The 24,703-nt window shown below is 39.0% G+C and overlaps 1 protein-coding gene and 1 long non-coding RNA gene across 5 annotated transcripts in view; one reads left to right on the forward strand and one right to left on the reverse strand.

Moving 5' to 3' along the window:
• The window catches only part of tbc1d19 (TBC1 domain family, member 19), a 138,792-nt gene extending 115,165 nt beyond the window's left edge, over positions 1 to 23,627 (forward strand). For all 4 annotated transcript variants that reach the window (XM_072566348.1, XM_072566429.1, XM_072566269.1 and 1 more), the window contains 4 exons: positions 9,554 to 9,645; positions 12,630 to 12,745; positions 13,768 to 13,838; positions 23,253 to 23,627. In XM_072566348.1, coding sequence (XP_072422449.1) covers positions 9,554 to 9,645; positions 12,630 to 12,745; positions 13,768 to 13,838; positions 23,253 to 23,327 — 354 coding nt within the window. In that variant the 3' untranslated portion in view covers positions 23,328 to 23,627. The remainder of the gene's footprint in view (positions 1 to 9,553; positions 9,646 to 12,629; positions 12,746 to 13,767; positions 13,839 to 23,252) is intronic.
• Positions 1 to 24,703, reverse strand: part of LOC140469882 (uncharacterized) — a 79,489-nt gene that overhangs the window by 8,728 nt on the left and 46,058 nt on the right. The window lies entirely within an intron of this gene.

Raw genomic sequence — 24,703 nt, forward strand, 5'->3', positions numbered from 1 at the left:
TGACTTTCAATTTCTATTGTATTGATGACAAACTTAGAAGTCAAGGGTTCTTCAGATATCCTGCTTAAATTAACAGCAGTTCATGCTTTGCATTTTCTTCTCTCTCAGCTCCAGAGTCGACAGCGGGCCAGTAGAGTTAGGTTGATAGATGACAGGATCTGTGAAGAGTTCAAGTTCAGCTTTTTGGCCTGAATGAAACACTCTAGTTTCTCCTAGTCCAGCAGGGTGCTCTATATAATCTGCCAGGTTTCCTGAACCTTGCTGGCACTAATTAAAAATAAAAATCGAGTTAAGGTGAAAGGATGTGATTTCATTAAAAACATTTGGTGATTGGCCTTCCTTCTGAGAACAAATTTATTGTCCAATATTCTCTGTTAAAAATGAAAGGGGATATGCTGGCCTGAGTTTAAAGTTCAAACTCCAGATGTGCTACAAGTCCAATCATTCTTGGGGTTTAGAATTCCCCACAGTGTCTGTACAGAATAGGTCAATAGTTGCCCCTTTCACGTGTATTTATGCTCCCTTGCTGTACAATTCTAGACACAGTAGAACAGCTTGTTATGGTTTGCATTTTCTAGTTCTTCTGGAATTCTAAAAACAGCATTCAAATAATTTTCTCTTCATGTGTCAACCAACCTAATTTACGTAATAGTGCATCATAATCTAATTCCTTCAATTCTTCAGTCATCCTGATTTCTCTCTTATATATGTTTCAGTAGCTGCAATATCCTTTATGTAGGGTATGCCGGCAGTATTTTAAGTGGAGCTACACTAATGATTTATAGATTAACAGAATTACCTCACTTTCTTGACTAAATATTAAACTTGTAATTGCTCACAACATCTGAGTTGTTTCACTTAGTAGCAATGAATGTTGTTGCAATAGCTTCAAGTTATCACAAATCATAGACATTGACATTGCAGACATACCAGCCTCACCACACCCTCATGGCACATCTCCAGCTCCCTTAGAATACAGTTCTGCATTTCATTGTTGCACTTCCATTGTAATTCTGCTGCCAGGATACATTGTGTGCAAACATAAGCACCAATCTTATATCTGACCAATGTGCATATAAGGTACATCTCAGCCTCCTCCAGTGGTTCCCAACAATACAGATATCAGTCTTCAGTAAATTCGATTCACTCTACCTGATGTCAAGAAACAGTTGGAAACACGAGATACTGTAAAGGCTACAGGCCACGATAACATTCCGGCAGCAGTACTGAAGACTTGTGCTCCAGAACTTGCCATTCCCATAGTCAAGCTGTTCCAGTACAGTTACAATACTGGCATCTATCCAACAATGTAGAAAATTGCCCAGGTATGCCCAGCAGAACAAATCCAACCTGGACAATTAGTCTACTCTTGATCATTAGTAAAGTGATGGAAGGTGTCATCAATAGTGCTTTCAAGCAGCTCCTGCTCAGCAATAACCTGCTCAGTGACGCTCAGTTTAGGTTCTGCTACTTAGCTCCTTACCTCATTACAGCTTTGGTTCAAACATTGACAAAAAAACTGAACTCTAGAGGTGAAATGAAATCAAGGCTGCAATTGACAGAGTGTGGAAATCAAGGAGCCCCAGCAAAACTGGAATGAATGGGTATCAGGGAACAAACTCTCTGCTGGTTGGTATCATGTCAGGCACATAGAAAAATGGTGATGGTTATTGAAGTTGAGTCATCTCAGCTCCAGAACATCTCTGCTGGAGTTCCTCAGGATAGTGTCCTAGGCCCAACCATCTTCAGCTGTTTCATCAATAACCTTCTCTCCGTCATAAGTGGGATGTTCACTGATGATTGCACAATGTTAAGCACCATTCGCAACATCTCAGATACAGAAGGTGTCCATGTTTAAGTCAACAAGATCTGGACAATTTCTAGGCTTGGACTGACAAGTGGCAAGTACTATTCCTGCCACACAAAGGCCAGGCTATCACCATCATCAATAAGAGACAATCTAACCATTGCCTTTTGAATTTCAACTGTGTTACAATCACTACATTCCCCGCTATCAAAATCCTGGTCATTACGATTGACCAGAAACTCAACTGGACTCACCACGTAAACACAATGACTACAAGAGCAGGTCAGAAGCTAGGAATACCGGGCGAGTAACTCACCTCCTGTTCCCCAAAGCCTGTCCATTATCTACAAGGCACAAGTCAAGAGTGATGGAATACTCCTCACTTGCTTGGATGGGTGCAGCTCCAACAACACCCAAGAAGCTTAACACTAGCGAGTTTTGAATAGCTTTGTAGCTCAGGTTGAGGTTCTAGGTGTGAGTTTGCTCACTGAGCTGGAAGGTTTGGTTTCAGATGTTCGTCACCATACTAGGTAATTTCATCAGTGAGCCTCTGGTGAAGTGTTGGTGTTATGTCGCGCTTTCTATTAGTGTGTTTAGGTTTCTTTGGGTGTTTGGTGTTGCCATTTCCGGTTCTTTTTCTCAGAGATTGGTAGATGGGGTCCAAATCGATGTGTTTGTTGATAGAGTTCCGGTTGGAATGCCATTCTTCTAGAAATTCTCATGCATGTCTCTGTTTGGCTTGTCCTAGGATGAATGTATTGGCCTTGTCAAAGTGGTGTCCTTTCTTGTCTGTATGTAAGGATACTAGTGATAATGGATCATGTCTTTTTGTGGCTAGTTGATGTTCATGTATCCTGGTGGCTAGTTTTCTGCTTGTTTGCTATATGTGGTATTTTTACAGTCCTTGCAACATATTTTATAAATGATGTTTGTTTTGCTTGTTGTCTTTATAGAGTATTTTAAGTTCATTAGCTATTGTTTTAGTGTGTTGGTGTGTTTATGGCAAGAGATCTGAGTAGTCTTAGTAAGAGGATTAAATTACAACTTCAGAGACGCAAACAAAAAGGATTTCTTAGCAGCCTTAGAAACAACAACGAAAGACAATGAACTCACAGAGGAATCCCAGCAAACTATCAGACCAACAGTTGTACCAACATTAAGCAGGAAAAAGGAAGGAAACACACTTAATACACAAGAAAAGAAAGCACTAGAAGGATTCAAAAAAGACAAAAATATTGTAATCCTACCTGTAGGCAAAGGACGCTTGACTGTCATTTTAAACAAATCAGTCTTCTACAAGAAAGCGAATGCACTGCTTGCAAATACTGACACTTAGCAACTGGTGGCGATAGACCTGACCCCACAACTAGAGAACCGAATCTCACACTTACTCACAAAACTTAAGAAATCAGGAGAATTAAACAAGACAAATTTCCAAAAAGTAAAACCAGACGGTTCCAACAAACCACGTTTCTACGGACTACCCAATATTCACAAACCAGAAGCCCCTCTTAGACCCATAGTCTCACTATCTGGAACATCAACCTATACAGTTGCCAAGGAACTCCACAAAAGACTAAAGTGCTTAGTAGACGACTCACGCCATTCCATTCACTCCACCCACAAACTCCTGAACACAATCAAAGATACCAAGATAGGAAAGGACGAAATAATGGTCTCCTTTGATGTAACAGCCCTGTTCACATCCATCAACATCAACTTGGCAAAGAAACACTGACTACACTACTAGAAGAACCAAAGACACAAACACCAGGCACCACCAAGTTCGTCAGCAAGACAACATTGTCAAACTAGTAGACCTATGCCTCATCACCACTTCACTTTCAATAACAAGACCTACAAGTAAATCAACAGAACACCCATGGGATCACCGATATCAGGGTTCTTAGCAGAAGCAGTAATGCAGAGACTTGAACAAACAGCTATCCCAACTATCCAACACAAACTTTGGTTCCTCTATGTGGATGAACAACTTTGTCATCACTAAATGAAACTAATTAGGGGAAACCTTCAAGGCCATCAATAATATCTTTACTGGCATAAAATTCACAAAAAAGGAAGAAAACAACAACAAACTGCCATTCCTAGATGTCACAATAGAGTGAACTGTCAGTGGGGAACTTCAAACCAGTGTCTCCAGGAAAACAACACATACGGACCAAATGCTCAACTCAGAAGCAATCATCCCAACACCCACAAACAGTGCTGCATTAGAACATTATTTCAATGAGCCACCACACACTGCAGCACAGAGGAACTTCAAACAGTGAACAAAGTCACCTATAAAGTGCTTTCAAGAAGAATGGGTCCCCAGTAAACACAGCCCACTGATTTCTCAGCAACTAACCCAAACAAGCAGACAAAAAGCGCATTGAAACCCTAGCCACTTTACCTGACATCAAAAACATCTCTGAAATGACTATCAGACTACTCAGACCTCTTGGCATCATAGTAACCCACAAACCAACCTACACACTTAAACAGCTGCTAATTAACTTAAAAGACCCTATACAGACAACAAAGAAAACGAAATTAATTTACAAAATACAGTGCAACCTCGATTATCCGAACATCAATTATCGGAATTACGGATTATCCATGCAAGATCTCAAGGTCCCGTTAAAAACGGCATTAAGCAACTCAGCATTCATTTATCAATTAAACAGCATTCTGGCATGCATTGCTGTATAACTGAGAAATGTTCAATAACTGGCACTCATAAATTACTGCTTGTTTACGATTAGATTGATTATCCGAATGATCACTGATCCAAACAAAATACTCTCTGCCCGTCTCAGTCGGATACTTGAGGTTCTACTGTACCTTGCAAGGACTGTAACAAACACTACATAGGACAAACAGGCAGAAAACTAGCCACAAAAGACATGACTCATATCACTAATGTACAGACTTCTCCTTATGTACAGACGAGGAAGGACACCACTTTGACTGGGCCAACACATCTATCCTGGGAAAAGCCAAACAGAGACACGCATGAGAATTCCTAGAAGAATGACATTCCAACCGGAACTCTATCAACAAACACATCGATTTGCACACCATCTATCAACCTCTGACAAAAAGAACCTGAAGTGACATCACCAAACACCCAAACGAAACCTAAACACATGAATAGAAAGCACGACATATCACTGGCACTTCACTCGAGGCTCACTGTTGAAGTTACCAAGTATGGTGACGAAACATCTGAAACTGAACCTTCCAGCTCACCGAACAAATTCATAACGAGAAACTTACCACTATCCAGGCCAAAGCAGCCCATTTGATTGGCACCACATCCACAAGTATTCACTCCCTGCACTACCGATGCTGAGTAGCAGCATTGTGTACTATCTGCAAGATGCATTGCAGAAATTCACCAGAGATCCTCAAACTGCACATTCCAAACCCATGACCATCATGAAGGACAAGGGCAGCAGATACATGCAAGTTGCCCGTTAAGCTACTCACAATCCTGACTTGTAAATTTATCGCCATTCCTTCATTGTTGCTGAGTGAAAATCCTGGAATTCCTTTCCTAATGGCATTATGGGTCAACCTACAGTAGGTGGACTGCAGAGATTCAAGAAGGCAGCTCACTACTACCTTCTCAAGGGCAACTAGCAAGAGGTGATAAATACTGGCCAGCCAGTAATGCCCACATCTCACAAATGAATTTTTAAAACTGTCTCTACACTTGCTCTCTTAGTAGTTACTCTTGTGTCTGCTTGGATGCCTTATTTATGCTTTGACATTTCAGCCTGAACTTGAATACTTATGACAGTTAAGTTTTGCCTTTCTGATTAGTACGTGGCACATAGCCATTTGGTTGATGTGTATGCAATGTCTCAGAGTCTAAGCGGAGTATAACTCAGTCTAAATAAGAGACAGCCTTGAGTTGGGGACTCGCAGCATAGTAAGTCTAGGGCAACACCAGTATCGGTCCAGGGCTTAGACCTGGTCAGTCAACAGCTTGGAGTGGTCAGGATGCCCAATCTCATAACAGTCCAGGGTGTTGGACATTGAGAGCCCTGTAAGGACAATTCAGACAGTCTAGGGAGTCAGAATAAGTCACTTGGGGAGTTACAAAGTGATCTGTCTGTGGTCCGGTCCCTCATCAGTAAGGGCTATCCATCCAAATTAGTCAAGAGAGTGCGTCACAGTGAATCCTGGGGATTTGCCCATTAAAATTTACAAGGGGTAGTTATAAGGTGCCACTATTTTGGTAGGGAAGCCAGGATATTGGAGGCAGCACGCTGGGATTCAGAGAGGATAACAGTTGTGAAAAGGTCAATTCAACATATAAGGGAGGGAGATGATAGAGCGTGGGAGGGAAAGGAGTAATGCGGGACATAGGTGATCAACAATCAGTACAACTCTGGCTTTGATGGGAAAATGGTGTATTACTATGTCTGGAATGTCAATGCAGTATGTCCAAGACTCAGGAGAAGATTAGGGCAGATGAACAGTTAATTAAATAGGTTGGGGTAGGAATATGGAGAAGATCAAAGCCAAGTGGGGGTTGATAGGGAGGACAACCAAAAGCAAATCTGTTGATTTGGACTGGAGGGAGTTATAAAGAGAGGCTGGATAGGCTGGGACTTTTCTCTCGGAGTGCTGAAAGCTGAGATGTGAACTTATACATCTCAAAGTAGAGGAATCGAAAGCTAGAAGTTGGGGGTGAAAGGGGCAACTTTTTCGCACCAATAATGCTGTGTTTAATAAAATGAACTGCTAGAGGAATTGGTAGAGGCAGGTACAAATACAAGATTTAAAAGACATTGGGTAGCTACATGGATTGGAAAGGTTTAGATGGATATGGACCAAATGCAGGCAAATTGGATTAGTTAAGTTTGGGGTATGTAGTATGCAAGACAAGTTGGACTGAAGGGTCTTTTTACATGCTGTGTGACTCTGTGATTGTTTTTGGGGCTGTCATTAGGCTGAGAGGTTGAGTGTGCAATGGAGGTGAAAACAGCAGCCACCACACTTAGAAACATTTCATTCTAAGAGGGATTTTCATGTGATGTGAGGCCCTGCAAATTGAAATAGCATTAAATGGATGCCCACACAGTACAAGTGAAGGGCACCTTCGGTCACAAAATCTGCATGTGAACCTTATGTACTAACCTGATGTGTGGACTACAAATTTTGGTCCCAGCACACTCTGAATAGAATAGAATCCCTGCAGTATGAAAACAGCCCTTTGGCCCAACAAGTCCACACTGACCCTCTGAAGAGTACACCACCCAAACCCATTCCCCATTATTCTACATTTACCTCTGACCAATGCGCCTAACCTACACATCCCTGAACACTATGGGCAATTTAGCACAGCCAATTCTCCTAACCTGCACATCTTTGAACTGTGGGAAGAAACTGGAGCACTTGGAGGAAACCCGAGCAGACAACGTGCAAACTCCACACAGAGGCAGGAGTTGAACCTGGGTCTCTGATGCTATGAGGCAGCAATGCTAACCACTGAGCCACCATGCCACCCTAAATTCTGCTTTGAATTGTTCATAAATGGAAATAACCTGGTATGGTGAAAGTGAGGACTGCAGATGCTGGGGATTGGAGTCGAGAGTGTAGTGCTGGAAAAGCACAGCAGGTCAGGCAGCATCTGAGGAGCAGGAGAGTCTCTATTTCGGGCATAAGCTGTTCATCAGGAATGTGGAGGAGTTGTGGGGGGCGGAGTGGGATATGGGTCTGGTGAAGGACTTTTGCCTGAAATCTGATTCCTGATGAAGAGCTTTTGCCTGAAACGTCAACTCTCCTGCACCTTAGATACTGACTGACCTGCTACGCTTTTCCAGCACCACACTCTCGAAAGAATCTGATATGCCACTTGTTTGTTTTAATATTACTTGCAAGTTTACCCTCAAAATTTATTTTCTCCCTTTTTATTTTTTTTTGTCATCTTCTGTTAGTTTTTAAAACTTTCCCAAATCCATTGATCACTGATCTTTGCCATATTCTATAAAGGCCCCATTTTATTCTATGTATTTTCTTTGAATATGATGTTTTCTTTAACTTCTCTGCTTAACCGTGGTAGTCTTGTCCCTTTCCTAGAATCCTTGTTCCTCACTAGGATATATCTTTGCAGTGTACCATTAACTATTTACTTAAATACTTTTCCCCAGTTGTTTTGTTGCTAAACTCCTTTCACAGTCCACTCCAGCCAGCTCTGCCCTCATTGCCTTGTAATTTTTCTTTCTTAAGTTGATTGTTTCCAACTCAAGTTCTTCCCTCTCAAACTGAATGCTAAATTCTACCATGTTATATTCAGTATTTCCTCTGAGATCTTTTACTCTGACATCATTTATTAAACTGTCTGATTACACATCATCAGATCCAAATTATTCTGAGGAGTTTTGAAGAAGGGTCACTTGACCCAAACGGTTGGCTGTGATTTCTCTCCATAGATGCTGCCAGATGTCCTGAGCTTTTCCAGTAATTTCTGTTTTTGTTTCCAAACTATCCTGATCCTTGGTTGGATCCATAACATATTGTTCTAGGAAACTGACCCGCTGACACACTGTATTCCTCATGGTTACCTCTGCCAATGTGACTATACTCCTGATAAAGCCCAGTTCTAAGAGCAATATGAAAAGCAAATTTCTCCCGAAAACCACACTGGCCATCACAATATCCAACACTGACATATTTTCAAGTCTTAATACTGCCTTGTTTAAGGTGCTTCAGGTTATAATTTTAGCAACATCATCGCCAGATACAAGGTCTACTTCTGTATATAACTCTAATGATATCCAGTACTACCATTTAGGCATGTTTTTGATAACCTGATCACATGACTATTTCTGTGCTGTCAGAGCACCTGTTCGGCATGAAGCAATGGATGTGCCACAACTTGCCAACTTAACACTAGGTGTATTGAACCATCCCTTCACAATGATTTAATGATTTCCCACAGCTTATGGCCCTAATTAAACTCTTAACAGAAGGCTTCCATTTGAAAAGTGAAAAACTTACTAAAGAATCAACAATCTCTATTTAAAGTAATTTTCCTCCATCTCTAGCAACTGCTAGAAATCTGTAATGAAAACAGTCATCACCAAGGCTGTAAATTTCCAACTGCAGTATCACTTAACTTTGTTCCACCTTAAATCTTTATTCATGTATTTGTCTTTGTAGACTCAGTCATTCTATTTTATATATTTTTACCTATCATCTTACAATATCTAAAACTCTGTGAAAAACGTGGATGCCTTTGTCCAGTCCACCTTCAGTTTTGACGGGAGATCCTTAGTTTTCACCACCACTGTCCTTGGCATACTTCTTAAACCTCCTTGCATCATATTATTTCAAAGTTTTCTTTTGACCTACCTACAGCAAGCTTTTCATTACTTGTCACTTATCCATTTATAGTTTTCTATTTTGATTTTTGAATTGATCTTGGGATCCGTATCTGTTAAAGGTGGTAGATAAATACAAATTGTTGTTCTGTCAATTAAAAGAAGTTACACAAAATTCCACAGATGAATTGTAAATTAGTTAAATGAGTGGTTATTTTGCTTTTGAGGTTGACTGATGGAAGAATTTGTTGAAGACTGGGAGGATTTTTTGATTTTTATTAATTTGTTCTTTGCGATTAATGTTCTCCTTGGCAAGCAGATGAAGTTTAGTTTCTGCCTAAAAGAGAAACCTGTTTTTATTTTGATTGCTATGGATGTTGCAAGAATGCTGTTAATTTTCTATTTTTAGGGAATTGTGTCACTTTGTCTGGTGTTTGAGACACTCGTTCAGACCTACCTTCCTCAACTCTTCTACCATTTGCGCGAAATTGGAGCACAGCCGTAAGTACTTACATTGAAGGTTCTATCCATTGTGGTTAAAAGTTTGCCAATTTTTTTTTAGAAAAGGTATTTCAATTTTGTTCCGAAGAAGAGCCATTGGACCCGAAACGTTAAATCTAATTCCTTTCCACAGATGCTGCCAGACCTGCTGAGATATTTTTAGCATTTTCTGTTCTTGTTGCTGATTTCAACCATCCACAGTTCTTTCGGTTTTTCTGTATCAATATTAGCCCTTCTAGTCACTGAGGTCCTGATAGAGTCTAGGTAAAGATAGATGCAACCTCAACCATCCCTCTTGCCTCTAAGTGTCAATCCCTTTTCAGTCCCTAGTTGGCCATATTCCACCTTTTACCACCTTGATGTGCTTTTGGAAGATTTTGGGATTTCCTTTTATGTTAGCGATTCATCTTTCCTCATAATCTCTTTTTGCTTCTGGTGTTTGCGTTTAAATCTCCTTTCTGCATTCAGCCTGGTTCACAATTTTATTTACAATCTGACATAAACGATGTGGACTTCTTCGAGCTGCAAATTCTCCAAAGATATAAACTGAGCTACCTACTCAAGCTCTGTCTCTTTTTACAAAGTATGTTAACCATACCTTGAAAGTGGCCTTCAAGGCCAATGAGTGACAAGTCACTGAAGTATTAAAGAGAGAATGTTTTTTGGGAATTGGCAAAGTAATACATTTTCTAAGGGTAAAATTGTGTACCTAAATGTTTAATCAGGGAGAAAAGAGGGAAGTTTTAAATGTCGTTGGTAAAGATGGTAGCTGTGTTTGCTTCTGCAATGAAAGTTTCACTAGTGTTGCCAGTGATCCTTTACCAAAGTTATATGACAGTGTCCTGCCAAATTTTCAGCTGTGAATGTCGCAGGTTATTCAACATGGAAAGAGCATCACAATCATGCCAGATGCTGTCATCATTCACACATGCATTCACTGCAGGAATCTGGATATTGAACTGAAACTTGAACCTTGGTAGATTTATTTAGCCCCAGCTGCTCAAGAAAACAGGCTACAGCCTGTGTTATGAAAATTGGCTGTTTTGGATATATGTCCTTCATCAGAACTCAGTCCGAATGTTTAACCGAAAATTCTAATCTAATGCTAAATAATACTCTTATGTTACCTCCTTCAATTTGGCGATTGTGGAAGCCAGCTATGACAAAGGATGAAAAAAACTCAGTGTAAAGATTTTTGGTTAAGCTGTTATGATCTCAGAGTAAGACCATCACTTTTACAGTTATGATCCATAATGATATGACTATATGTCAGGATCTGATTAGGGACCACTAAACCTTAGAAGGTGACATCCAGGAGAATAAAGCCACACAATCTCTCAGTTTTGTACCTACAACATTGCTTCACAGTACAATCTATGACAGCAATCCAGTCTACAATAAATGTATAATTTATTTCTACCATTGAGAATTGACCCAGATTTCTTAGCAACACTTCCCAGACCTTAGTGACATGAGGGGTCATCAAATCTCAGAGGAGAAAGTGAGGACTGCAGATGCTGGAGATCAGAGCTGAAAATGTGTTGCTGGAAAAGCGCAGCAGGTCAGGCAGTATCCAAGGAGCAGGAGAATCGACGTTTCGGGCATTAGCCCTACTTCAGAGATGATTGCACAATGATATATAAGCAGGAATCCTGAAGAAGGGCTGATGCCCGAAACGTCGATTCTTCTGTTCCTTGGATACTGCCTGACCTGCTGCGCTTTTCCAGCAACACATTTTCAGGTCATCAAATCTCAATAAACTTAATAAAGGATTACAGTGACCTGGCCTTGAAACTTCATCTCAAGAGTGATTCTGTCATGGACTGCCTGTAAATTGTTCCTTTTTTTGGTTGATCACCTTCTGGTCTTGGGTTTAGGTTTGCCTTAACTCTGAAACTACACTCTGGTACTTATTCACCAGCATAATTCCAGATTTTCACCAACACCTAGCTTCATAAAGTTAGCTCTGTCCTCTGGATTCCCCTAAATTCTAATCTTACGCACTTGTATGAAGGGAATATTGCTTGTGGTTTGTCAGCCCTCATTCTCTCAGCTGTTCAGAAGTATTAATGCTTCCAGGTTTCTTCAGAGCCCCTCACAACATCTGCCAAGACACAGCCAGAAATCTTCTCACTTTCCCAGCTCTCCAAAACTGTTTCTAGGTCCTGATTAAACAGAGCTAGTCAGTCATTCTTGATTTCTTCCCTGTTCAACAATCAGCGTTTCAAACATAATCTGCCCCTGTTTTAGTTCAACTGGAGCTGCTTTTCAGTGACTCCTAAACTGTCCTAAGTGACGTATAAAATATTTGCAGTAATCCCCTCCCTTTGGTAGGGTACAATTGTATGTTAACATTTAACTGTTCTCACAGAACGTTTGAAATAGGTTTCATCATAAAGTGCATAAATCCTCAGTACAATTCATTGCTTTTAGAATACATTTCCCTTTGGTGGTTAAAAATGGACATTGCAAGTATTTGAATACTAAATAAACTACTGACAACCTTGGAGTGGTTTTCCAATTAGTGTTGGCTGCGATTCAATCATAGAATATTGCTGGTTTACTCCAACATTGTCTTCACCCAGTAGTCTCACATACATTAGGATAATGATCAGACCAAGGAACCCTGGATGATCCTTACCCTTCAACCTCAGAACACTGGGACCAAAACAAGTGCCCTGTAATTATTGTGAGAAAAATCAGCTAATGCATTATAGACAGAAGATAATCTAGACATCAACGTCTGCATGGGTTGCTACTGAACCACCAGGGAGTTTTGTTGTAACGTGTATCGGGTGATGAATGTTCACATAAATTTCTTCTATCATGAAATGTTGGCCTGAATTCATGAACTTATTTTAAAAAAAAGAGATGGACAGCATTAAAATTATACTCTTAGATTCTGATTTCAGTCTGGTGCTCATGCAGCTTGCCTTATGTGACATTTTGAATTCAATGTTCCTTTCATATCTTTTTTTTTCCAGACTTCGAATATCGTTTAAGTGGATGGTGAGGGCATTCTCTGGGTACCTAGCAACTGATCAGCTCTTGCTTCTTTGGGATAGGATTCTGGGATACAACACACTGGAAATTCTTGCTGGTATGGGTACAAAGAAACTAGCATTCTTTGAATTGCACTTGTAATTGTACACCCGAGCTCCAGTAAGACACATTTGGTATGTTGTTCTGGCTGATTGCCAGTAGAGGGTGTTACATCTTTGCACAGTTCACTGAGTGTCTTTGGTAATAGCAACTAGTTTCAGCATGAATAATGAAAAATTGTGAAAAGGCCTGAATGTTTAAAAAGAATCATAATTGGCCTAACATATTGCCTAAATAATTTTCCACTCTATCACAGCACTGTTTCTTAATTGGTTTTCTTAATATTATTTTTATTTCTGTCTCCTCAAATTGATAAATTCATTCAGATGAGGTATGGTAAAATTGATTATGGCTTATTTACAATGCAAAACCAGCACTATGCCATCAGCATGCACCTAATCCCTGTCTTGGACATCAGTTGTGTTTTCAAGGTGGGCTATCATTGTTTGCTGTGTTTCCACAGACAACTCGAGCACTTTAAATCGATGATTTTTGGGCAGTAATCTCACTGTTAGTGACCCTTAGGTAAAGTTCGAGGAAGAATAGTACTGTTGCATTGTGGGAGCATTCCTGCCTGGCATCTGCCCTGCTCATTGCGCTCCAATTTCTACAAGGACTATTTTGATATTTTACAAAAGAAAGTACCTTACTGATATGACAGTGGTGAAGACAATGGAACTTTTCCTGTTAATCATTTCAAAGAAAATGCATCAGAGAAACTATGGAATATAAAATCCTGTTTAATTCTTTTGCCAACGTTATTCCCTAGGAATACAAACCTTCACCAGATATTAGTTAAGCAGCTCTGGAGCATTGCTACTGTGCTGACTTAACTCATTTTGATAGGCATGCATATGTGAAAATAGCTTTGATATTTATTTACTGTATGCTATTGGTTACATTAAGGGACAACAAAATACACCAATCAGTAGGCCACCCAGGTACTTGGTTAGCTGGACATTTTTAGATACTGCCCTGGAGAAATGTTAACTCTGTTTAATACAGTTTGTTTTATTTCAGTATTAGCAGCTGCTGTATTTGCTTTCAGAGCAGAAAATCTAATGGAGGCAACATCACTTGCTACAGCTGAAGTAAGGAGTTCTAATTTCATTGTGGAATAGAGTGTGCTATACTTTTTTATGGGTGGGCTAGAATCTTGGGGAACAGTTGTTGCCACTCTCCATCAGATAATTGTAAGAATGTGCTAATTATTAGCTCAGGAGTGAACAGTGCAGATTGGCAACATCTGCTTCTTAGGCACTTAGTATCTTAGAAGTCCAATGTTATATTCCGTGGTATGCTGCACATTTCTGGTACGAGTTGTACTAGAAGCCACATTAGTGAGAGTGTTGGTACAAAAACATTGCACTCCCAAGAAAAGATTGCACACTAGGCAGCTCATGACATCATTCAATGCCGTGCTGATGTGAAGCCAGTGCTACCATTTTGGAACTCAACAATTCAGCTAATGCTGTCTCATGATTACACATAGCTGAACGTATCTATAGCAATGCAAAGGACCTCCTACCAATACTAATAAAGAGATTGACTACTTTCAGGTTAGTTGCCAAGTGATTTCAGCTAGCTGTTACTACAGTTACACAAGTGTTTTGATTGTTTATAATTTTTAAATTGTTCAAATCTATAGGGAATGGTGTGACAGGCACTGAAGTCTAGCAATTGGTACTTTCGCAGATCGCCATGATAAGTAACGTCCCTTCCTGGAGGAATGACAGTGACTCTGTTAAGCCCGAACCTGCTCTTCATTGTTAGGGTGACAACATTCATTCTCTCATCACTGTCATTCTGTCAGCCAGGCCAGATTGTTGTCGTGCAAACTTCTCAATTTTGTCCTCAAAACCCTACCCCCTGCAAAAGTCATCCAACCTCTTTGAAGCCACTGGATAGCACCATGCAGGAACTTTGTCCTTGTGTCATGTCCCTAGCTTGACTTCAACATTTCTGCACAAACGATTTGCCCACAAATATGGATGCAGCAGTGGGTAATCCCCCTTGCAATACAACATGACTGGGAAATTGAACAGAGGTGATGCAGAATATAGCACATCACTAGGAGTTAAGGAGGAGAAGAAGAGATTTTAGCTGTAGGTCAGATTTGCCCAGCGTATTCAGGTCCTCATATGGACTCTTATGGCACAATGGTAGTTTTTCTACTTCTGAGCTCAAGGCCAGGTTTCAAGTAAAACCTGCTGCAAAGATGTGTTATTGCATCTCTTAACAGGTTAATGAGGACTGTGCGCTTTCTGAGGGCTCTTGTGGTGCGGTGGGAGTATCCCTGCCTCTCAGACAGGAGGCCTGGGTTCAAGTCCTATCTGCTCCAGAGGTGTGTAATAACATCTTTGAACATAGTTAAAAATCACACAACACCAGGTTATGGTCCAACATGTTTAATTGGAAGTACTAGCTTTCGGAGCGCTGCTCCTTCATCAGGTGGTTGTGGAGTATAAGATTGTACTTCACAGAATTTATAGCAAAAGTTTACAGTGTGTTTTAATTGAAATTATATATTGAAAAAGACCTGGATTGTTTGTTAAGTCTTTCATCTGTTAGAATGACCATGTTGGTTTCAGTTCTTTCATAGGTAAAGCACAAACATTTTTGAAAGTTAGATTTTCAAGTGTGATTTTTAACTTTATACACCCCAGTCCAACACCAGCATCTCCAACAGGGCAGCACGGTGGCTCAGTGGTTAGCACTGTAGCCTCACAGCACCAGGGTCCCAGGTTCGATTCCAGCCTCGGGCGACTGTCTGTGTGGAGTTTGCACATTCTCCCCGTGTCTGCATGGGTTTCCCCCGGTGCTCTGGTTTCCTCCAAATGATTTAAAGGTGAAACACATCAATGATAAGAGAGGATGTATAGAATAATAATCAGATAGTGAAGACTGTAGGTAAAATTAAAAAATTGGAAAGACTGCAGAACTGTAGTAGTTCTGTAGTTTAATTAAAAAGATATGGAGAGCAGACAGGAAGTGGAGTTCAGGCCAAGATTAGATCAGCTCTGATTGTGTTGAGTGGCAAGTGGGCTCAAGGGCTGAATTTCCACTTCTGATCCTAGTTCTTATATTCTAATGTGAGTTGTGTATATATCCCCGAATAGCACATGTAAAATAATAGATTGTATAATATAGAGAATAGATAAGTATGTTGTAAAGGCAAGTCAGTTTTAGTGTGTAATTTTAGCTTTCATATAGATTGTAATAAGCAGGCTAACATGTTAGAAAAGAAGTGAATATCTGGAGTGTATCCAGGATAGATTTTTCACAATAATATATTTTAGAACCAACAGGAGGGCTTGTTCTTTATTAGATTTAGTGATGAGTAAAAACCCAAATTTAGTTAACAGCTTTCACAATGTGTGAGCATTTAGCTGATAACAATCATAGCATAATTGAGTTTAGTATAGAGGAACCTCAATTATCCAGCATTCAATTGTCCAAACATTCGATTATTCGAACAAAATACTTCCCGCCCATGCCATTCGGATAATCAGGGTTCCTCTGTATACTGTTAGGTAGCACGTAATATAAACCAATTGTCAAGAGTCACTAAATAGGCAAGTGGCAATATAAAACTAAAAGTAAAAGAATACAAAGATGCACAAAATAGCACAGGCCTTGATCATTAGGAGAGATACAGAGAACAACAAAGGGTGACAAAACAGATAATAAAAGAAACTATGAAAAGATTTGCAAGAGGTGTCAAAATCAACATGCAAAAAAAAGCAATTATTGCAAAAGAGGGTATTTGGGAAGCAAATGCTAGTTAAACTGCTAGTTCGGATACTGTCATGGGAAAATAGGAGACAAGTTGAATAATTACTTGGCATCAGTATTTAAAGTCAAGAAGGAGGTCAGCATTAACTTTGTTTCTGAACATTTAGTGGCCTGATAATGTCACTGGATTGGTAGACCAGAAGCCTCGGCAAATCCTCTGGGACACAGGATCAAATCCTGCCAAGGAAGCTGATGCAATTTATATTCAATTAATAAAAAAAAAGAAATCCAGAATTAAAAAGCTAGCTTAATGATATCTATAAAACCATTGCCAATTGTTAACAGGGAGATTGTGGCAAAGCCATTGGATTAGCAATCCAGAGACCCAAGCCTCTGTTCCTCTGTATACTGTTAGGTAGCACGTAATATAAACCAATTGTCAAGAGTCACTAAATAGGCAAGTGGCAATATAAACCTAAAAGTAAAAGAATACAAAGGTCCTTGGGGCATGGATTTGAAACCTACCATATAAGATGTTGAAATTTTAATTTAATCTGAAATAAAAATCTAGCCCATGTAACCATTGTCAATTGTTGCAAAGGAAAACCCAGTAGTGTTCACTAATGACCTTTACAGAAGGAAATCTAGTGTCTACACCCACAGCATTGTGGTTAACTCAACTGATAAATCAGTACTTCTCCATATTGAGCATACTTGGAGGCAGTGTTGAGGGTGACAAGTGCACGATGGAGTGGAGTACTTCAATATCTATAGCCAACAAGTGGCATGGTAGCAGATGAACTGGTCTAATCCGAAAGAACACAGCTGTCAGACTGCATTTGTGGCAGGTGGTGAGGGAACTAACAGGAGGAAAAGATCTATTTAATTTTGTCCTTCGTAATCTACCTGTTGCTGATGTATTTGTGTTTGACAGTATTGGGAGGAGTGATAGTAACACAGTCACTAAGGAGGCCATGTCATATGTCAAAATGCAGTGTGCTAAATGGGGCACATTTTGAACAAATTAGCAACTCAAAATTGGACATCTCTGAGTTTGTTTGTTTCGGCATATTCCCCATTCTCATATTACTATAAAGCCAGGACATCAAAGAAGAATGCAAGAGAGCATGTCAGCAAAATGAGAAATTGCTCAGGTATGTAACATGCACAAAAAGCAGAACAAATTCAAACTGCCCATTCATCACCCTATGAGTAGTGTGTCATGACAGTGTTATCAAACAGCTCTTGCAAGCGAATAACCCATTCACTGTTGTACAGCTTAGATTCTCCCAGGGCCATGCAGCTCCTGACATCGTTATAGCATTGGTCCAAACATAGGTGAGATAAGATGACAGTGACAATACTTGACATCAAGGTAGCATTTGACAAAGTATGGCATCAAGGAGTCCTAGCAAAACTGGAGTCAATGGTATGCGTCTAGCATACTTTGCATACAGCAAGATGGTTGTTGGAGTCAGTTATTTAAGCTCTAGGACATCACTGCAGGAGTTCCTCAGGGTCTTGACCCGGGCCCTGTCACCTTTGGGTATTTCATCAATAACCTTTCTTCCATTGTAAGGTCAGATGTGGTGATGTTTGCTTATGATTACACCGAAGCACAGTGGAGCATTGTGTGACAATGTGAACTTCCGAACTTTTATAACCTCATGGATTGAAAGAATCAGCAATAACTCTTTCGGAAATAAACTGTTTCCCAAGATGAAACAGGCAAGGCGAAGCTGTTACAAAGGAATTAAAAGCAACATGCTGATTAACTGAAATGAAGGAACAAACAAGCCATTTCTAGGGAGAGAAGAGATAAAATTGCTTAAAAATCTGCTGTCTTATGACAAATGGAAAATTAAGTCTGTTTGTGGATAGAATGTCTTGAAGTAAAGGGGTTAATTGCAGGCAGGCTGTTTCAAACAGTCAGCTAACTTCAAATGTAACAGGGAACATTGGAGCTAGTTCTGATAAGGAGGCAAGCTACCAGATTTATGGTCTCCAAAAGAGTAATCATTGTTTGGGACAAAAGAATCTAAAGAACTATTAATAATGTCACATCCCAAACTTAAAAGAGAGAAATGTGTTCAAGAATCCAAAACCAGAGCAATTGAATAGCAGAATAACACTGTACAAGGATCGAACTCTGGACATTTCTAGAGACACTGTTGATTGGAATCCTTGCTTTCTTACTTGAGGGTCGTATTTTGATTGCGACGTGCAATGAAGTTTAAATCATTGTTTTAGTACTTGATTGTCTAGGAGGTTTCTTAATAAGTAGCTAAAGTGAAGGTAACTGTGGTGATTTACCCACAATAAGTGTGTACCATCTACAAGATACATTGTAGTAACTCATCTAGGATCCTTTGACACCACTTTCCAAATCTACAACCTTACCATCTGAAAGTACAAGGGCAGCAGTTGCAAAGGAACACAGTCACCTGCAAATTTCCTTCCAAATCAAATACCTTCCTGAATTGGAACTATATCAATGTTCCTTTGTTGTTGCCTGATCAAAATCCTGGAACTCCATTCTTAATGTTTTGGGCAGTAATGGCCCAGTGGCATTATTGCTAGGCAATTAATCTAGAGACTGACGCAATGTTCTGGGGATCTCGGTTCAAATCCCACCAAGGCAGATGGTGGGATTTAATAAAACAAAACTAGAATTAAGAGTCTAATGATGATCATGAAACTGTTGTTGATTGTTGGAAAAACCCATCTGGTTCACTAATGTCCTTTAGGGAAGGAAACTGTCACCCTTACCTGGTCTAGCCTATATGTGAGTCCAGACCCAGATCAATGTGGTTATCTCTCAACTGCCCTCTCGGCAATTAGGAATGGGAAATAAATACTGGCCTAGCCAGCAAAGCCCACATTTCATAAATGAATTTTAAAAAAACATATTTAAAAAAAAACACCTGACAGAATTCAGCAGTTCAAGAAGGCAAGTAAACATGACTTCCTCCAGGGCAATTCGAGATTAGGAGTTAATGCTGGTCTTGCAAGAGATACCACATCCTGTAAATAACTAAAACATAAAATAAAAATCTGATTTATTAAAGTATTTTAGCAAAGGAAATCTCCTATCCTTCACTGGAGATGTTCTAATATAGTTTTTCGAGATTTCAGGATTTAGAACTGGTTCAGTAGTTTGGAAAATGGTGCATGTCACTTTGTTATTTGAGAAAGGGAATCCAGAGACTTACAGATATTTTTATTAATCTGTTCAAATGTTTACAACCTCTGGAGCAGGTGGGACTTGAATTTGGGCCTTCTGACTCAGAGGTAGGGACACTACCAAAGTACCACAATAGTCCCCTAAATCCTCACCACTGGTGGATCAGGTTCAGTGTAAACATTGGGATTTTTAAATTGAGACATGTGGATGTGAACAAACTATGATGGTTAGGAATCGAGAGAAGTCAATTGTTTGGAAGGCAACTATTCTCATCACTATATCACCATCGCTAAAAGACTCAAGATTCCTTCAAGCCAGAGTTGGACAAGCAGCCTAAAGATGTTGGTTTTATGATCTAGTACAGCCCAACTCCTGAGCTATCAAAGGAGAATCTTTTAAAAACATTCCTTTCTTTATACATAACCAGTCACATAGTGATTAGAGTTATAGAGATGTGCAACATGAAAATATGAAGGCATCAGATGAAGAACTTCATAAGAAATTTGGTTGAAATTGAAATCAAATTATTGAAGTGGTCACTTGGTGGTACATAACTTTAAAATTGATGAAAATTTGTTGGAGACATGTTGTTGGAGCTTTTCTGGCTTGCCGTCAGGACAAATGCAAAACTGCCAAATTTCAAACAAGCTCAGCAACTTATATGACAGACAAAAAGAGTGCTGATCAGGTAGCAATTTGACTCTGATCATTCAAGGGCATTGTCATTCGGAAAGTAATGTAAATCTATAGGACGTCAAACTCCTGGTAATTAAAAAAAAATTGTTTGAACATTTCTGTGCAAAGAACAAATCCTTGTGCATGTATGTAGTCCTTTCTTTCAAACATAAATGAGTCACATTACGAGCTCAATGATTACTTTGAATTAGATGTTGCTTTAGCTGTTAGCACATTCAAAGTTTTTCAGGAAGTGTCAGTAGATGTCACCAGCAATGATCAGTATGTTTAATAACTGTCCTCTCTGGACTGTCATTTTCAAATTTTCTTGTGTAGAATGTCTTGCTACTCTTTGGTTTCTGCACTTTCACTCTATGTTAATAGTGTTTCTTCCTTAAAAATACATGTTCAATATGTTGTTCTTGCAGCAGTTTCTGCATACAGTTTCTTTATACCAGCAACATGCTGCTGTGTGACTGTTTTCCACACCAGTGGCAGTGTTCAGTTTGCATTGCTCCTCATCTCTCAGCCAACATTTTGTAAACTGTCATGCTTGAGCTTTTATTCCTGATGAATTGGAGGTGCCGGTGTTGGATTAGGGTGTACAATGTTAAAAATCACACAACACTGGTTTACAGTCCAATAGGTTTATTTGGAAGCACTAGCTTTCAGAGCACTGCTTCATGAAACCAACATGTCATTCTAAAAGATGAGAGACTGAACAAACCATCCAGGTTCTTTTTCAATATATAATTTCAGTTGCATCACGCTGTAAACTTTTGCTATAAATTCTGTGTCTTACGATCTTACACTCCATAATTACATGATGAAGGAGCAGCGCTCTGAAAGTTAGTGCTTCCAAATAAACCTGTTGGACTATAACCCGGTGTTGTGTGATTTTTAACTTCTTTCCTGATGAAAGAGCTTATGCTCAAAGTGTCGACTCTGCTGCCCCTCAGGTGCTGCCTGACTGGCAGTGCTTTTTCAGCACCATACTTTTTGACTCTCATCTCCAGCACCTACAGTCCTCATTTTCTCTTGCTTGAGCTTAGCTGTTGAGCTTCCTTGTCTGGTAATTCCATTGACATTGCTATTTCCATGCATTCTTTAAGGCTAGTTTTGTTCCCCGTAGTAATCTCTTCCGAATTGTTTCACATCTTTAACCACACACCAGTCTGTCTCTCATAGCATTGTTTATGTGGTTTCTGAATTAGCAGAATTCTGCTAACTTCTTTAAAGTTGCTACAAATTGGGAGGTGGATTTATTATCATGTTAGTTGCATACGTGGAATCTGAACCTTACAGTAATCAACAATAGTTTTGGTGAAAAATGGTTCTGTCGGATTCCTACTATTTTTTCATAAGTATTGGTACCTGGCTTCTTTGGTTGTAGCAGACTCTCAGGAAGTTAGAATTTCTTGTCCCCATAATTCTCTGGGATGACCAAATATTCTTCAATTTTGTTAGCTTGAACAGAATAAAGGAATCTTTGTGTAGGAGTTCCAGCTATTTGTATGTTCATCATCTGGTTCTACAGTGTCAAACTTTCCTACCATTTTATTTTTTGTAGATGAGAAAGGCCTGCATAGCACAATGTACCACATAAGTTTTAAAAGTAGTTCACATCTTCCCATTTAAAACATGGTTTTCCTGAGGCTACCTGCTTCTTTGCAAGCTTACACCCCTAACTCAAAACATTTCTCCCCACATAGAGTACTCATTACAAAAGGTATCCTTAAAGGCGTGAGGACATGGTAAGCTGCTTCTGCACTCTTCACGAGCAGCAAGGTTAGAATAAACTGTTTCCCACTCAAAATAACTAATGAGATCATCATTACATAATGTAGGATTTTTAAAGTGACAGACCACCAAACTTGCACAAGTATACAACGTTCCCTTCAGAATCCAACTCTGGTTGTTACTCTCTTGCCAAGCTAGTTTAAACATTCCCAAAAAGCTAGTAACCCTCACTGCCAGATACTGGTCCTGGCTGTGTGAAATGCATCTTTTCTAGCTTTATAAGAACCATCATCCCCAAACTAGTTCCTGTTCCTCCTTCATACATCATCGTATGGCAATGCGTTTATCAGCCTATTTCTGTCCTCATTATTTAATGGTCCTGGAGTAATCCAGAGATTGCTACCATTAAGATCCTATTTTTAAAATGTCTTTCTTAGTTCTCTAAAATATGACTACAGATTCTCATCCCTCTTTTTGTCTCTATAATTTCTCCTGATTATGGACCACGACCTCTGGCTGTTCACCCTTCTCAGAGTGTTGGGCAGCTGCTCATTGACATCCTTGACCCTGGCACCAGGGTGACAACAAATCATTCTGAAGTCATGGCTGTGACCACAGGAACATCATCTGTTCCCCAATGATTGAATCACCAACTGTTATTGCTTTTTTGTTATTCATTAGGTTCTACCCCAAGTCTAAATATATCCTCAGAAATCTTCCAGAGGAATTTCAGAGTTAAGGAATATAAGGAGCAGAATATCTAATTGATCAGTTTGCTAGCCATTGGCTTCACCTTGAAGGTTTAACACAAATTTATATTTTCTTAGAGAAGCAAAATACCCTGGTCTGATGAAAGGTTACAGATCTAAACATTCATTTTTTTTTTCTTATCAGATGTTGGCACACCTGCTGGGCATTTCAAAATTTTCTATTTTAAGATTTTCATTTTGTGTAGCAATTTTAATATTAATAGCTGTTTTGCCTTGTGTACAAGGCCATGAAGCTAACATTAAAATGCTAAAATCTATTAATTATCTAATTTCTGATACTGTTTTCTAATAGTAGTAATAGGTAGTAGTAATGGTACCTACAAACTTGGTACAAGTAGAGCTTAGTATTTTGGTGTTTTACTGTTTGGTAAATTAAATCAACATTTTTGTTCCTTTTATAGGCTGTACTAGCTGATCTTTCTACATTGAAGGTCATGCCTCTTCTACAGCTTTTCCTATTTGCAACTTCCAGTTGAACTATTACTTACAACGATCAGAAGATTACTTACAGAAGTCTATATACAATCATCTTGTCAGTTCTTTACCATATCATAACAGTATGATGATGAGCCACTTGGTGCCTACATGAGAAAATGAAAGAAAATATATGCATGTGGATCATGGACCTGCCTTCAGTTTAAATTGAAAAGTTGAAATTAATGATGATCAAAGTCATGGATGATGACCCCTTGTATAGCTTGACACAGCAACAGACTTAGCTGGTGTGTAATTAATAACAACACTTGCTTGTAATAAATAAATTGAATTGAAACTCATTTTTCAGTTTCTTTTTAAAAATGTATATGAGATGATAGTTTGGAACAGAAAGTATTTATATTAGTTAACATTTACAAGGGTACAGTGCTGAGTGCGCTGTTATGCACTCTTGCTATTTCATAGGGTTAGTTCCTTTTATAATTGATCATTCTGTGTTGCTAAACAAATAATGTCTTAAAATGCAATTCATATTTATTCTTTTATGTGACTAAAGTCAAACATGGAAGCAATTTAATGTTTGAAAAGAATTGGCATGTTTTACAAATGTGCTTTTCCAAAGCTGTTTTATTTAAAAGACAATAGCTGTAATACCCTTGGATTCTATAAATGAAAAATGACACTTTTTAAAATTGTTTCTTATATGAATTTTTAAAATATATTTACACATGAAAAACAAAACACAAGTACCCCTTTAGATACCAAATTCAAACATTTTTCGTTATGTTCATATACCTCTTCATGGCAGATTTTAAAATATACAGGATTTTCTGTTGGACAATACAGAGATATGGGTGGACAAAGCTATGGAGGAATTTGGAAGCGAGAAGGAGAATTTTAAACAGGATGTTGCTTCACTGGGATACAACGGAATGAGTTGGGAGTGATGGGGAACACCAAAAAGGTAAAGTTGCTACTTTAGATGACCTGGAGATTGGGACAGTAGTGTGAGAGAGGTGTTGGGAATATGCTTGAATAACTGACTACAGATATAACAAAGGTAAAGATTTGTGTTACTGTTAATATCCACTTTTAATCTGTACTTCCATGTGTTAGGCAATGGTAACTAACTTTGATCAAATGAAATCTGATATACTGACTGTCAAAGCACATGTATCTCAGATCTTTTGCAAGTTTTTATTTCTTATCGCTGTTTTGTTCTACTTAATTTTTTTTCTCTGTAAGTTCTAAATAGATTTTTTTTCATTCCATTGGTTGATAAATCCAAGATTCGAACACCAAGAACACTTAATATTCTCAACGTGAAACTTTTACAAATTTAATAGAAACATGATGCTATATTGTTACCTGGTTAAGTTTCTACTTCAAGAATTTGGATGCTCCCAGAAGGTGAAAT

Source organism: Chiloscyllium punctatum, chromosome 1, assembly GCF_047496795.1.
Source record: "Chiloscyllium punctatum isolate Juve2018m chromosome 1, sChiPun1.3, whole genome shotgun sequence".
NCBI classification, from domain to species: Eukaryota; Metazoa; Chordata; class Chondrichthyes; order Orectolobiformes; family Hemiscylliidae; genus Chiloscyllium; species Chiloscyllium punctatum.